This window comes from Rosa rugosa, chromosome 1 (assembly GCF_958449725.1).
Source record: "Rosa rugosa chromosome 1, drRosRugo1.1, whole genome shotgun sequence".
NCBI classification, from domain to species: Eukaryota; Viridiplantae; Streptophyta; class Magnoliopsida; order Rosales; family Rosaceae; genus Rosa; species Rosa rugosa.
Window position 1 is genome coordinate 50,892,347 of NC_084820.1, and position 16,651 is coordinate 50,908,997.

A 16,651-nucleotide genomic window follows, 5' to 3' on the forward strand; every position below is an offset into this window, starting at 1 on the left:
CTGGGGTCAATTGATGTCCTATGGAGCGAGAACCAGCTTGGAGAAGGAATGCTCTGTTTTGGTTGCTGGTTTCGGCAGAGAGGGAGAGAGTGAGAGAGAGAGAGAGAGTGTGAGCCTTTGCTGGTGTCGGTCGTTCATTCAATCACTCTCAAGCAGACAAAATCATGAAAGGTAAAGCCTTAAAACATGGAAAGTAAAGCAATGCCATAATTAAGTTTTTGCTTTGATTAAAGAAAACAACCGGGTATTACAATAGTTGAAGTTTTTACGTCGAATTCAAGCCTCGCCGGTTTTTGCAATTCTTCGCCGGTTTCTGGAAAATTTCGGCCACTGGACTGTTTTAGGTAATTTCGACCACTTCCTGTCATTTTCAGCTTACATGATAGTTAGGAAAATTATTAAGCTTGATGAGACGAGGAAGAGCAGCCCGTCCCCGACACCATTGGTGGTGGTCGGCGGCGGCTCTGCCACTAACTCCGGCGGCCCTTTCCGGCCACCTCCGGGGGTCAAAAATATGGTTTCTGTACATTTTTAGATTCTACATTTCAATACGATCTTGTCGATATATTATACGCAATTTTTGGATATCGTATGATTAAGTTATGAATTTTTACGTTTCGATCAATTTCGATCGTTCGATTCATGATTTGTGAAGATCGGACCGTCCGATGGGCTTGTAGTTTAGATATATTGATTGTATGACTGTTCCAGTGACTTTGTGTGGTCACGGGCGAAGATCCGACCGTTGGATCGTCGTATAAATTGTAAAAAGATGATTCGCAAGGCGATTCGTGAGAATCCGACCGTTGGATTTTCTTATAAATTAGCGGAGATGTTAGTAAGGACGATACAGGAAGATCCGACCGTCGGATCTTCGTGATGATTGTTGGAGGATGATCCTAAAGGAGATCCGTGAGGATCCGACCGTTAGATCATCGTTTAATTTCGATCCGACCGTTGGATTGTCGTTTGAGTATGTTTTTGAGTTATTGGCCAAGTTAAGGTCATGTTTGATTAGGTGATCGACGGTTTGATTTGGCGGACGATTCGTGAAATCGTTGTTTGAGCTGTTAAGAAGACGCAGCGGGAATTTAGAGGTAAGTAAACCTCACATGGTTCATATTACGAACCAAAATTACTTTACTTATATCGTAATGGTTTGAAAATGTTTTTACGGAAATGAATATTTGTTTTAAAATACATGGGCTTGATCTTCTACGGTCCATAGGTAAGTATAATGTATTTAAACTATAAAAGTGAATTTCTCGGTTTTCACTATGTGTGGTTTATAGTTGGTATTAGTGATCATTCCTGAGTGAATGATTACATATATATATATATATATATATATATATATATATATATATATATATATATATATATATATATATATATATTGGTTGACGTGTGATTGGTGTGATGAAATGATTGGGAATGGATTGGTTATTATTCAAGCTATTATTCTCGCATTTAATTGTTGAATAATGAAATGTTGATCATGTGGTGTGAAAGCTATTCTATATGTCCGATTTTGGATTTAGGGTCGACGTAGTGACCGGTATGAGGGAATCGGATGCTCTAATCCTAGGTGGATGACGGGCTACGATTGGTTGAGTATAATAGATGCCACGACCCTTACCAGGTGACGGGCTAAGTTGAGTATGCGTATCAGATGTTCTAAACTATGATGATGGACTACGATATTGACAATCATGTCGGATGCCATAACCTAGGCCAGGTGATGGGCTACGATACAGTTAGAGCTCTAGTCTGTCAGTCACCGTATTTGTCTAAATACGCTTTCGGGGTTTTGGGAAGAAAGATGTGAGTTTTGATCCCGTATTAATTCTTGGTGATTTGGAGTTGATGATTTTGGTGATCGATTGTTGAGATTGTTGGTTGTTTACTTGAGTTCAAAGAATTGTGATTTAATAAATCAACCTTTCATTCTTGTTTACTCATACGGGCTTTCAGAAAGCTTACTGGGTTTTGTGTTGTTGCAATCCGGGTACACTATTCAAACGGTGTAGCGGATAATCCTGCAGGTCAGGATAATCAGGGAGGAGACCGAGCTGGTTAAGGGTTGCAGCATTTACTTTATTTCCTTCTATTGTGAGGTTTGTTATGCTCAATTAGAGCTTTACAATTTTAAATTGTAAGAATGAGTTGTAATAATTAACTCGAGGTTTTCAAGTTTTGGAAATTGAGTGGCGTGTGGTGTAGTTGTTTATGAAAAAAATTCAGAACGTTATTTGACATAGTTGTTTAATTCACGTTTCGGATTTGAATTTGTTATTCAAAATTCGGGGCGTGACAACCACTCCACTAGTCTTTTGTCATTGCACAGAAATGTGGAATTTGGATCTAGTGTGCATGAGACTGATTAAAATCTAATCGTTAGAAATAAACACTTTCAGAATAACCCGAGAAATTCAGTATAGTGTGTCAAATAAAATTGAGTGATGACCTGTCAGTATTTACCTCAAATTGAATAAGAGTATTGTGAAAGGCTAAGTCAGCATGAATCGAGAACTACACACCTCAATATCAGCACTTGAGTACAAGAAAAGATCCTCTGTTTTAATCCCCATACGGTCAGCTTTGCTCCCAATTTGCTCAATACTCTGCTAGCAGACAGCCATATGAATTAAACTACAAATCATATCCTCTCTGTTTTTTTTTCTTTCTTTCTTTATATGTTTTTCTAAAGACATAGCATGGCATGGTGAAACCAGAGATGTTTCAGGCTTGTTGACCTTGTTGACCACCAAATTCATATTACTTCAGCTCCACAACCAAAGTCTTTCAGGCTTTCAGCCACATTTTCAATCTAAATGGATTTACCAATTATTTTTTTTCATTGAAATAAAATTATTATTCAGTTACCTTATCTCAGATAAGCGTTAAACAGTAAATAACATAATAGCATTAAAAATATGTAAGAGAATCCTCTAAACACAATCTATGATCCAGCTGATCAGCAAACATAGAAAACGCTATTGCATACAAGAAATAGATAGCTGGAGAGCCACTACACTGCATCAGTGAACCTTTAGAACAGAATGACTATATAAAAATTCCTGGCTTAGGAAAATGCTAACCTCTTCACCGGAGACATTTAAAACACGGGATGCTTTACCCAGCTCATGTCTTTCAGCTATAAGTGCAGCAATCTGGCAATTTAATAGTATAATTTGACATGGGAAAAAAGAAACAAAAGAGTAATAGTCAATATGGGGACTAAGATTTTGAAAATCAAAGATATAACAGACATATAATTAGGTTCTGAATAAGCTGCAAAAGAAGAGCTCCATATGCTCAAATTGCAGTACCTGGAATACAAGTGTACTCTTGCCAGCACCAGGATCACCACCAACTAAAACCAATCAACCTTCAAAAACCAGAAAGAAAAAAAAAAAAAAACTTACAACCACTTAAATCACTGGGAACAAAAGGAACATAAACTATATAGCAAAAGCTTTTAAAAGAAGCAACTAAATACATAAGCCAAAACACAGGACACAAGGACTGAATGATTCATATACTCCATAAGCCAAGGCTAAAATGTTCATCATAGTTAAGTAGAACTGTAAGACAAAAGTCTAACTTCCAACAGTTATTGGTGAACAAAAAGAGATCGAGAAATTTGATCAAACCTGGTACAATACCACCACCAAGCACTGTCGCAACTTCATTTCCAAAGGTTCCATGCCTATACATCAACCACAAAAACATTTACAGAACTATCAAAATCATTTTCCTAACTCAAATAGGAACCAAACATTCTTTCAAAAACTAACAGTGTCTAATATTAAACTGTGACACAAAACTTACAATGGAATCCGCCGATCTTTCCAACTAATCCCCCAGTTCACATCATTCAACCGCACAGGCTTAACCTTCCCACTTGGCAACCAAGACCTCACCTTCTCCGAGACCCGAATCCCACTAACCGACCCAGTTCCTGATCTCACCTTCCCAACGCTCCTGTCAGCCGTACCCTTCTCGATCTCACTGATCACATTGACCAAACTTGACGGACCCATTTTGTTTTCGCCGGAGTTGGGTTCTTCGGTGTGGCGGAGATGGCCGGTGGAGGGGAAATGGCGGGAAAAGGTGGGGTTTTGGAGGGATTGGAAGGGAATGAGAGATGGGTTTGGGAGGGTGGTGGGTTTGAGAAGGCGTTTCAGGGTGCAAATCGCTCTGAAGCCTTTCATGTCTGGTACTTGCATGAACAGAGCTCAAAGGACTGGGACTTTATAAGAACCCGCGCCAAGTTCAAGGGACTGGACTTGTTTGGTCAGGGCGGTCACCTCAAATTAATTACTTAGGTTTCTATTTACTACCCGCCAAACACAACCCATGGATATGAATCACAAAATGCGGAGAAAACTGTTCTACTTTTTTTATTTTTCTTTTTGTTAAATTTATTTTTTATTAGCTTTTTTTGTCCTTCTCAAATATTTTAATTCAAACATTTTTTAAAATACTTGAGGGATATTTTGGTAAAATTATCTATACTATTATCTATTATCTATTATATTTTTTAACTGAAGTAAGGCCTCCACTTTGAACCAAATTACAGATCATCATCTATACTAGCAGGACTCACCCACTATGTGTGTGGAGAGAAGTTAAAGGTAGTCGAAAAACTTCCTGTATAACTACCACATTTTCTGTTTTTTTTTATATTTTTTTTATATTTTACAATTTACCATATTATCCTTATTAATTAATTATATTTCATAGTTTTTTAGTATATAAAGGTTAAATTGGTAAAAAATTTCAGTTTTGGAGAGCAAGCTCTCTTCTCTTAATAATAGTATAGATAGATAAACTTTCATTTGATAAAAATTTTGAAATAGATGAATCTATACTATTATTTTTTTTTTTTAAAGGAAAGACGACAAACTATATTAAGTGATAACAGAGGGTTACATGGAGCGATGCAAAAGCATCGAAAGAAAACAATAAAGCATAACGAGATGCACAAAAGCATCTATAATAAAGAAAAAACAATAAAAGATAATAAGATGCACAGACGCATCTAGAATGAAAGGTAACCAGGATGTGACTTGATGTCGAAGTGTCGAACGACACCACTACACTGCATATGTCACAAGAGCAGTGTAAATGTAATAGTAATCGTAACCGATGATATGATCACCTAGGAGAGGTGATTCGCCCACCAGGAGTTCAAAAGTAACCGAGGGTGTCAGAAACTCGAAAATTAGCAAACGAACTCCTAAGAACCAGAATCAATACCAAATCAATATGAGCAGTTGTCTTGGATCCAAGATCCGGATTTGTGAGCGACCAGGATCCCAAATACGGATCCAAATCCGGCCTAAGACCAAAGACAAGTCTGCCAAAGCAGCCTTGACAAAAGCCCAAGCCCATTTGAATCTGATTTGGGCACCCTAGCATCAGCTCCTCTCTGGGCACCCGAACTCCTCCGCACCCAAACACCACTGATCTTAGCCTCCGCGCCGTTATCCCCGCCTGAAACCACTAGGGGCTCCACCAAAGCTTGATGGAAGAGAGCATTCCGGAGAAGGCAGCTGCGCAACAGACCTGGGAAGCTCTTCAACGTCGATTCGATCTGCAAATTCTACCAGAGTCGGCCCAAATGCAACCCCTCCAACCCTCGTCGAAGAAGACACAACCATCGTTCCAACCTATCATGCCTAACGGGATCAGCCTCACCATGTACCGATTCGGTGACAACGCCGCCTGATCGATCCGGTCTGGGCATGCCCTGAACATCCAAGCACAAACCAACCCGACCCACCGCACTAAGTTTGAGACGCGCCCGCTGAGGCCTCGATGAACCACCGCCTTGAGCCGCCATCTGCGATGATAGATAGGCTATCATCCTCAACACCGATCGAGTCGGCGATGCGCACGCTACCTCCACCTCAACGCACGGGAGCGTCATTGGATAAAACGAGAATGAGGGGAGAAGAGAGTCTGATGTCGCTAAAAGCAAGCGCCCAATTTAACCCTGCAAAATGTCATCGTTAGTATATGGTAAATAGGGATCGTTCTAACCAGGGATTGAGGGTACACCTGTAATTGCAAAAACAATTAATTAATTAGTAAAAGTAAAAAGTATTATTTACAAAAATAAAATGAAGAAAAGAAATATATACAAGTAAATACAAATAAGGGGGTTTAGGATTATTAAATCAAAAATTAAATAAATAAAATAAAGAAAAAGTAAAAACATATATACAAGGGTGGAACACAAGGAATAAATATCAAAACCATATCCATATGAATGAAATCCAATTACAATTCCTATAGTTGATTTTCTATGTCATGAGAAAGAAGTTGACCATGTGAAACGTTAGAAAGCAAACGATTTCCCATATTTTACTTTCCTTCAATATTAATCTAAGTGAAAGCACCTAAATTAAACCTATTGAACATGCAATCATAGTCTAGAAAGCTAGCTACTCAATAACACATTCAATGCATGAAGAACAAAGAAAGGATGTCAACCAAAGTGCACAACCTAGTATGAAAAAGTTCATCTATTTGCAATCCTCCTTAATTGATTTCGACTTTTGTCTAAAGTCTTCACTACTTAAATCTAGCTCTAATTACATGCATATATCCTAAGTTGGCCACCAAAGAACATAAACATGCAAAAGTTTTCTATAATCCAAAATCAATCAAGCAATCTCACATAAGCAACATATAAATCAACATAAAGAAATCACAAATTTATTTCAAAACATATAAACGGGCTTTAAACTTTTCCCTTAATGTCATGTTAACTAGAATTCATAACTCTACGAATCAAACAAAGGAAAACAAAAGAAAGTATGAAATACACCGTGAAATATGGATGACAAGCCTTGAGACGAAGAACTTGAAGATCCTTGAAAGCAAGCAATCTTCTAGGGACGACACAAGGATGGATGGTGACTAGGATCTTGATGTATTGCATGACTTTTCCTCCTCCTTGGTTGAGACGCAGAGCTTCTGACGACTAGAGAATGGAGAGAATTTTTCTAATGTTTATTTTCTGAGGGAGAGAGGTGTTGTTGTGTTGGTGTCTGTTGTGGTTTGTTGTTGGTGTGTAGAATTGTGTAGAGAATGCTCCTATTTATAGGAGGATGGCAACTTAGTCTCCAAGTCTTCAAGATTGATCCACACAGCATTAACCAATCAGATAATGCCACGTCAGCTCTGCTATGTCATCCAACCAATCAAGAAGCTCCAAAATCAATCCCTAATATATTGTTGCTGATTTTCCCAAGATTTTATCAATCCCATGATTTAATCTGATTTTATTCACAATTTTCGGCCAAATATCTAGGCATGAACCTAGACAATGTATCCAGACTCATTTTGGACCTTTTCTCCCTTAAATCTTTCCATGGCTTTATCCTTAACATCCTCCCCTTGATTTTCTCTTGATTTTCACATTAAAATTGCAGATTTTATTCTCTAATTTCAACCAACATATCTTGAGGGAATTAAGGAACGAATCTGGACTTGTTTTGAGTCTTTTCTTGTTGCACAATCCCTTGAAACTCTCTCTTGATATTCTCCTTGATTTTTCACGTTATCTTCATGATTTCCCATGGCAAAAATCAGATTTAATCTCCCATAATATCTCCCACGTTATCTTCAAGCCATGTGGTCTCCTAATGCCTTCAGGTTTCCTAGCCTCATCAGGATTCCTGCATTGACTGGGATTCCTAGTTGGACCAGGAATACTCCATTTCTTCATTTCTGCATCCCTTCTGCCTTTAAGCTCATTTCTTCTCCATTTATTCGATGTACCTAGAAAATAGAAACTAAATTAAAAATGATTAAGTAAAGGAAATAACTAAGTAAAATATGAGGAAATAATTATTAAAACGTTGCATAAAAATGCTCCTATCAGAGTCCCCACTCCAAGGAGCCGACACCACAAAAGGTGAAGGAATAGATCCCCATTGAACAAGGGGGAAGGTGCTGCAAAACCTCGCCCAAGGGCGGCGGCCGCTCAACCCTAGCAGAGTACTGCTAGGTCTCATAATTCTGAATCTATACTATTATTAAGAGAAGATGCTTTGTTAGCCAAAACTGAAAATTTTGACAGATTTAACCCTGAAAGATTAAAAAACTTTGAGAATAAATTTAATCACGAGGATAAATAGGACAATTATAAAATAGTTTTTTATTAAGAAAATTAAAAAGAAATGATTCACGGCTCCCACTATTTTTCCTCTGCAATAACTACCAGTGAATCTATTTCTTCTGCAACAACTACCCACCTTTTTGTTTTTTTTTTTAAATGAAAATTTTTCGTACACATGCAGAGCATGTGATTGCAGACTAATATAAATAAATTAAATTTTTTTGTACAATCTAAAATCATCTCATTAGAACAAGTAGATTTTATTGCTACATATAAAAAATCGATAAAGTTAAATACCTAATCTTAAGTTGTACTCTAGCGTTACACAACTCTATCCATAGCTAAATTTTCTCAATGGAATACTCTCTTCACTTTAGAGAGAGAAGCAAGCAGGCTGCTAGGGTTTTCTAAAGGTGGTGCTGGAATCTTGGCCGGAGTCCGGAGATGGTGGATTTTACCTTCTCTCTGGCAACAGTGGGGCTGATGGCGGAAGGGCTCCCTTCCGTCGTTGGCTTCAAATAGTATTTTTGGTCTTCTTGCTTGCAGGCGACTCCCTGTTAGTGCAATGGAGAGACAAATTTACCCTTGAACATATGCTAGAGTAACAGAATTTTTAATGGCATGTACCTAAATTGCGTCAGGTTTTCAATTCTAGGTACCATTGTGAGGTTTTCAAAAGTATAAAAACCTTAATTTGGAGTGGCCAATACCTATGTATCGTTCTTAAAATTTTTCCCTAATAGAAACTACCAATATAGTTTTGTTTTGAAGTTGTTACATTAGTTTGTTCACAGCAATGTGTAAACACATTTCTGTGAGATGCAGCCAAAATTGAGGCAGGTACTCACCAATTGCCATGATCGACTCTAATAAGTACATTCGACTTGCATTTTTACACCATTTCCGATAACAAAACAATGGAGACACAAAACTACCTACAATTTATGCACAAAGTCGAATCATGTGCTCCACATCAGTTTGATCTGAACACATTGTTGATGACCTCTTTCAGATTCTTGCAGCCTATGATTTTCATATCCTCAAAACCTGGAGTTCCTCTTAGAGATTTTTCGGCTGACTTTGGCACAATGCACGTCTTGTAACCCAGTTTTGCCACTGTATTTATCCTTTTATCCATTGCAGAAACCTAATATAACATGGTAATAATAGTCAAAATCTATTCCTGATAGAATAGGAAAAAGGTTTCTATGTTTATCGCTGTCTAAGAAACACTAAAAATTGTCAGTTTATAAGTGTATTCAAATGCAACAGAACGATAAGGGACATTTATAAGTGACATTCAATGTTATTCAGACGTGTAATACATGAAATATAACTTCATTTGGCTCCACTAATTTATAAGGACCATTGTTTTATTAAAATAAAGTGAGAATGATACAAGTTCCATCCACTACTGAGCCAAAGTTAAAAGATCTAATTTTAAATGATTGGGCAGGTTCTAAAACTCTGATCCACCTGAGAGTGAGACATTGTACTAAGCCGTTCCTTTCAGTAATCAGTGATCATAAGTGCCATTAATATTCAAATCCAATAATTTAAATATTGGATCCAGCATCTCATAACTAAGCTGAAAAATATTTTTCACTATTCAGAATCCATTGGTAAATGCTATTGTTCATGGAAGGAATCTTAAATGCAGTTACAGACTTGCTTTCAGAAAATATATGAACAATGCTGACATACGATTAAAATGCTGAAACAAGACTGATATAATAAGCTTACCGGGCGAAGTTCACCACATAGTCCAATTTCACCGATGAATGCAGTGCTATTGGGAATAGGGAACTCCAAGAAACTGAAGAAAACAAGGACAAGCAACTCGTGCGTTTAAAATATGTGTATTTGTAAACAAATGCTTGAAATAATTTGTTCTAGGTGGTGTTTAACAAAATTGGAGTCCCCTTGTCTGGTTCTGATTTGAACACATGATAAAACACCAATCCGAAAAAAGAACTTAATTTAGTAAATGCTAATGCCATAATTAGTTGGAGTAATAATACATGCCTGCTGCAAATTGCTGCGGCTATTGCAAGATCACCAGCAGTTTCTTTCAGTGTCACCCCACTAACAACATTTAAGTAGATGGCCTAATATGATAGAAACATTTTGGTTAAAGAAAAAAAAATTGAACAGAAAACTAATCGACAATAAATAAAAGGCAAACATGATTTTAAGCTTCAACTTACATTCTCTTGGAGCTTTAGACCAGCTTGCTTTGCAAGTACCTAAAATATGAGACATTAAAGTGAAACTGGCCTTTAATCAAATGGCTCTAAGTTTAAATGCATGAAGTATGATGGAAATGATTCACATGTTGTTCAACAGAGCAACACATAAGGTCACTCTATATGTGACATAAAACATATAAATCCACAACACATACAAATCTAATATTTACTCACTGAAATAATCATGGAAGCTCTACCAGCTTGAATTCCATTAACTTGCTGTAATCCTGCTTGACCTGATACACACAATGCCTACATAAAAATTGGACAAAAAAAAAATGTCAGAAAACAAAAAACGATTTATTTGAAAAGGCAATTATGAACCACAAAAATGAAGAGGAAATATGGTCCTAGTTGCTACGTGCTCAATATATAGGTTATAAAAGAAAGCCCAAGAAATGGTTCACACCCAATACTGAACCTCTGCCAAGATTCAAGAAAAAATCTTTCCTGCTTAAGGAGCTTTTTTAAGCCTTAAGAGTGTAGTAAAATACTAACCCATCTCACTGCTCCTAAGAATTATTTGGGAACAGTCTCGACTGAGCAGACTAGTTGGCTAAATTTGAAACAATAGTGGCACTAGATTAATGTTGACAGTATAAAATCAGAAATGGGGCACTAAGCCTTGCATCTCACTATAGGTACATTGAGGCACTCCAGGCATTGCCAATTGACAATAGGTTGGATGCTTTAAGTTTATTATGAATAAAGAAAAGACAATTTATCCAAGTGTCTATGTTCTCCACATCACCCAATATGGTCCATATATTTCCTCTGACCACACATGAGGCGCATGTTAAGAAATATAAAATGAGTTATTGCGGATTCAAGCCTTGCATCTCCGGTATATAAAATATTGTGCCTTTCCATCAATTGCTAGTTGGTTTTCGGTTAGATGCTCTAAGTTAACAAGAATAAGAGATGTAATATACCCTGTCTATTCCTCAAGGAACAAAATCATATGTAACTCAAGGAAACAACTCTAGCACAAAAATTTAACTTATCTAATCCAGTGGACAACCTGCTGAATTAAAATGTGTAAATTGACCCAAACAGAAATACAACGTGTAAAGGCAGTGGAGAAGAGACCTGAATCTCAATGAGGAAACTTCGGGATCCATCCATTGTTACAGCAACTGCTATACCAGCCAAATACTCTGAATCTGAGAACTGTTCTCCTAGAAACATCCCACCGGGATTTGAGACAGCTTGTAATCCTGATTGTGACATTTCAAATACTCCAAGCTGAGACCAAGGGATCAAAAACAGTCCTATCAGTTACAAACTAAGAGGTGATTACTCTGGAGAAGTTATCCAACTGAAATTTGACTTCAAAAGATGACAAGACAATACACGTCAACTTTAACCCCATTTTAAGTTGTCTGGGATGCATAACTAATACAATTGCTAGTACCAAGGTAGAACGACCTGAACAGCAATAGTTTGTTTGTTTAAATAGTTAAGAATTGCACCGACTCCTCACCCCATAACCTATATATTTGATGGTTTGACCTGAGCAGGAAAGATGATAGAGTAACAAAAATACAAAATCATACTACTAGTCTATTGTGCAACTGACGATATCTAGAATGAAATTTCACCATTTCAAACAAATTTAAAAAAAAATAAGAAAGGGGTACTAGACAGTTCAAAAAAGCATCCAAGGAACAGAAAACATTTTTTTTTGTTTAAAAAAAAAAGTCCTAGAAAACAAAATGTTAATAAAACCAGAACGAAAAAATAGTAATAACTCAAAAATTGGCAAAAAAGAGATACACAGGAAATATACTAACGGATAAAGAAAGATACAGCTGCGCTACCATTATACCTCATCAGTGGATCCAAAACGATTCTTCACAGATCGAAGTAAACGATAGGATGAGTGCTTCTCCCCCTGAGTAATGATATATCAGTGATCTAAAGATTCACAAATCACAATGGATAAGTGACTCAAAAGGTTACCAACAGTCGAGTAAAGTCAATGTAACAAGGTACCAACTTCCATATATAGCACAGAATCAACAATATGCTCCAAAACACGAGGTCCAGCAATCTCTCCAGATTTGTTTACATGCCCAATCTGAGATATACAAACGGAAAAGAGCAAGGACAAAAGACTGAATTAGTTACTACCCAGTGACAATATTCCAAAAACTACAATAAATATAGAGAAGGGATTAAAAAGGAATCTGTAATCTTTTACAGACACTCATAGAACTTAGAAGATGGAAGTCCCTGGTATTTTCATGCACCTTTTTTCCTTAAAACAGTAAAAGAATCAGTTTTTATTGACCTAATCTGATGTATGAAATCTGCCTTTACCTAGCATATGAAAGAATGAAAAGGTGCATTTTTTTATTTTTGTTAACAAAGAAGCATTTGTGTTATAATGAAAGCAAATACGTGAATAATCAGACTTTGGATAGTGTTAGCTCACCAAAAAAACAGGGATGTTAGTCCTCTTCGCAAAATGCAGCAAGCCTGACGTGCATTCCTTCACCTGCCACAGAATAGAATTGCCAGAGCTCAGCACTTTCAGTCCTGAAGCCGTCATATGGTATTATAAAGTGAGCTTAGTGTTTTTGATAATCTCAACCTAGTTGGTTTAGAGTTTGAAAATTAGACAACTACATAAAGGTTGTCTCACAGTCAAGTACCAAATAGTCAAAACTGAGGGCGTTCAGATGCAATGCAAACATTGTCAAGAGGAAACAAGTTTTCAAGTATAAATTGATTCAAACAAGTTTCAAAATACACAATTTTGATTATCCTGAAAGGTGTCATAGCCAAAGCAGCCAATGAAGGTCAGCCATCTAGAATTTGATATATGCTTGCTATGTTACAAGTAAAAACTCTAACCTGAACAATGCCTCCAGGACTTCCAGCCACTCCTTTTAAATAAACTGTTTGAATGGAATCGACAATTAGAGCCCGAGGAGCTATAGACTGACTTTTCTCGATTATATCCTGAGGAAAAGCAAGAAAATCAATCGTTCAGCTTTATTCAAAATATTCCAGATTAGGACAAGTAACATGCGTTGCTGCTCAGTGATGATACGATAAGCATGGAATGTGGATGTGCGCTTATGTTTGAAATACATATAATAGAATTACTGTAATAAAGTCATGAAAACTGGTAGGTGTAGCACCACTCCACTAGTCTTTTGCCATTGCACAGAAATGCGGAATTTGGATCAAGTGTGCATGAGACTGGTTAAGATCTAATCGGTAGTAATAAACAAAACTTTCAGAATAACCCAAGGAATTCAGGATGGTGTGTCAAATAAAATTGAGTCAAGATAACCTGCCAATATTTACCTAAAATGGAATAAGAGTATTGTGAAAAGCCAAGACAAAATTCAGTCAGCATGAATCAAGAACTACGCACCTCAATATCAGTACTTGAGTACAAGAAAAGATCCTCTGTTTCAATCCCCATACGGTCAGCTCTGCTCCCAATTTGCTCAATACTCTGCTAGCAGACAACAATGTGAATTAAACTAAAAATCTTTTTTTTTTTATGTTTTTTTAAAGACATACCATAGCATGGTGAAACCAGAGATGCTTTAGGCTTGTTGACCACCAAATTCATATTACTTCAGCTCCACAACCAAATTCTTTCAGGCTTTCAGCCACATTTTCAATCTAAATGCATTTACCACTTAAATTTTTTTATTGAAATAAAATTATTATCCAGTTACCTTATTTCAGATAAGCGGTAAGCAATAAGTAATAGATATAATAACATTAAAAATATGTAAGAGAATCCTCTAAACACAATCTATGATCCAGCTGATCAGCAAACATAGAAAACGCTATTGCATACAAGAAATAGATAGCTGGAGAGCCACTACACTGCATCAGTGAACCTTTAGAACAGAATGACTATATACAAATGCCAGGCTTAGTAACACGCTAACCTCTTCACCGGAGACATATAAAACACGGGATGCTTTACCAGGCTCATCTCCTTCAGCTATAAGTGCAGCAATCTGGCAATTTAATAGTATCATTTGACGAGGACAAAAAAACCCAAAAGAGTAATAGTCAATATGGGGACCAACATTTTGAAAATCAAAGATATAACAGACATATAATTAAGTTCTGAATAAGATGCAAAGAGAAAGCTACATTTGCTCAAATTGCAGTACCTGCAATACAAGTGTACTCTTGCCAACACCAGGATCACCGCCAATTAAAACCAATGAACCTTCAAAATTCAGAAAAAGCGCACATTTAGAAGTTGAACTATCCCCTTAGATCACTGGGAACAAAAAGAAGATAAACTATATACCAAAAGCTTTTATAAGAAGCAACTAAATACATAAGCCAAATTACAGGACATGAAGACTCAATGATTCATATACTCCAGCTTAATAGCTGGAGCAGAGGAATGGTGCATTAATTGTAATTTTATACACAACAAATCACCATTTATCAGTTTTGATAACCAAATCATTAAAAAGTATAAGTTTAACTATTCTCTGTTTTACCTTTCAGCGGAAAACATGAATGCATTAAAACATTAAAGATTAGGTATGTGTGAAGGCAACATGTACAGAGTATAAGCTTAAACTTACTCAAGTGCCAAGGCTAAAATATTCATCATAGTCAAGAAGAATTGTGGGACAAAAAAAATTAACTTTCAACAGTTATTAGTAAACAAAAAGAGACATAATTTGATCACACCTGGTACAATACCACCACCAAGCACCGTCGCAACTTCTTTTCCAAAGGTTCCATGCCTAATATCAACCACAAAAACATTTACAGAATTATCAAAATCATTTTCCCAACTCAAATAGGAACCAAACATTCTTTCAAAAACTAACAGAGTCTAATATTAAACTGTGATACAAAACTTACAATGGAATCCGCCGATCTTTCCAACTAATCCCCCTGTTCACATCACTCAACGGCACAGGCTGATCCTCCCCTCTCGGCAACCAAGACCTCACCTTCTCCGAAACCCCAATCCCACTTGCCTTACCGTTATCATTTCTCTCCGAAAACTGCTTCAATGTGTTGTACTGGCCGCAACTCCGGCACCGGCCCATCCACTGCCCATGTGCCTCCCCACAATCCGAGCAAACCCAACTAGTCTTCACCTTCCCTTTGCCACTTTTCGACGTACCACTAACCGACCCAGTTCCTGATTTCACCTTCCCAACGCTCCTATCAGCCTTACCCTTCTCAATCTCACTGACCCCATTGACCAAACTCGACGGACCCATTTCATTTTCACTGCCTGATTCTCCCCCATCACTTGTTATTGAGGCTTTCGGCGTCGCCGGGGAGCGAGCGAAGACGGACCACACGGGACGGGGCTCTTCGTCGCCGGTGGAGTGGAAATGGCGGGAAAAGGTGGGGTTTTGGAGGGATTGGAAGGAAATGAGAGATGGGTTTGGGCGGGATTTGTGGGTGGTGGGTTTGAGAAGGCGATGCTGGGTGTAAATCGCTCTGAGAGCTCTCATGTCTGATACTTGCATCAACAGAGCTCAAAGTTGAAGGGGGACAATTTGTTTGTAGGGTTTTAGAGGGTTTTGGGGGAATTTGGAATTTTGGTTAAAATATGTATAAGAACCCGCGCCAAGTTCAAAGGACGGGACTTGTTTGGACAGGGGTCACCTGAAAACCTGGGTTTCAATTCCTTTCACTTTCTTTTGGATTCTTTCTTATTAATATTTTAAAGGAATAGACTTGAGAGAATACCAACGTGAATAGACGACTGTTAGACTGGATAATATTAAATGCACTTGTAGTTATTTAGAAAAATGTTGACCACAATGATCAAGAATTGAGATCGCATATTTAGTGTTGCATCACTTACACTACCGGTGCATAGGGATTATTACGTGCTTATGGTACGTTGTTCATGGAGCAAAGGGTTGCGCCCAATTTCTAGTTAAACAAGTGGCCAAGGAGGCTGTGCGGTTCTATTTGCATTAAGATATGGTAAGGAACTAAAAGCAGGCGCGAAGCCGCGAACCGAGCTGAACTCGACCTAGAGTAGAGGGAACTCAGAGGCTAGGGTTTCCAACCCTAGCGCACCAGAAGGGTAACTTGGACTAGGGATGATAACGTCGGTGCGGTCTTCGCTGGCGTAATTTCTAGGCTTCTCCGCAACTAATTTGCAGGAAATCCAAGCAGGGATTGGAGAAGGCGGTGGCGGCCCTTCCGCTGATGGTGGTGGCTGAGAGTGCTCCGACACCACAAATATCTAAAGTGCAGCGTGAGGCAGCAGTATCCTTGATTAGACCGAGTA

General features: G+C 37.7%; 1 protein-coding gene and 1 pseudogene across 3 annotated transcripts; both read right to left on the bottom strand.

The window, feature by feature from the left end:
- The window catches only part of LOC133730071 (uncharacterized), a 10,793-nt pseudogene extending 6,549 nt beyond the window's left edge, over positions 1–4,244 (bottom strand).
- Positions 4,245–8,417: 4,173 nt separating this feature from the next.
- Positions 8,418–16,037, bottom strand: LOC133725314 (uncharacterized). 3 transcript variants are annotated; one of them, XM_062152522.1, is made up of 16 exons: positions 15,253–16,037; positions 15,076–15,131; positions 14,538–14,596; positions 14,307–14,378; positions 13,775–13,858; positions 13,246–13,353; positions 12,824–12,886; positions 12,386–12,466; positions 12,215–12,280; positions 11,476–11,631; positions 10,561–10,638; positions 10,345–10,383; positions 10,163–10,245; positions 9,881–9,953; positions 9,077–9,284; positions 8,418–8,691 (listed from the first exon to the last, which is right to left on the bottom strand). In XM_062152522.1, the coding sequence occupies exons 1-15, from the start codon at positions 15,873–15,875 to the stop codon at positions 9,111–9,113; spliced, it is 1,815 nt and encodes a 604-aa protein (XP_062008506.1). In that variant the 5' UTR covers positions 15,876–16,037; the 3' UTR covers positions 8,418–8,691; positions 9,077–9,110. The 3 variants fall into 3 exon arrangements, 2 of the variants coding, with proteins under 2 accessions (XP_062008506.1, XP_062008505.1); XM_062152521.1 differs by lacking the exon at positions 8,418–8,691 and having other exon boundaries at positions 8,703–9,284; XR_009854354.1 differs by lacking the exons at positions 8,418–8,691; positions 9,077–9,284 and having other exon boundaries at positions 9,875–9,953; positions 10,584–10,638.
- Positions 16,038–16,651: the final 614 nt, after the last annotated feature.

Coding starts and splice junctions, on each gene's coding strand:
- LOC133725314 (XM_062152522.1), bottom strand. CDS start 15,875: ATGCAAGTATCAGACATGAGAGCTCTCAGAGCGATTTACACCCAGCAT. Junction 14,597..15,075: donor TGGTGGTGGTATTGTACCAG/GTGTGATCAAAT, acceptor TGAATTTTGAAG/GTTCATTGGTTTTAATTGGC. Junction 14,379..14,537: donor AGAGTACACTTGTATTGCAG/GTACTGCAATTT, acceptor TTAAATTGCCAG/ATTGCTGCACTTATAGCTGA.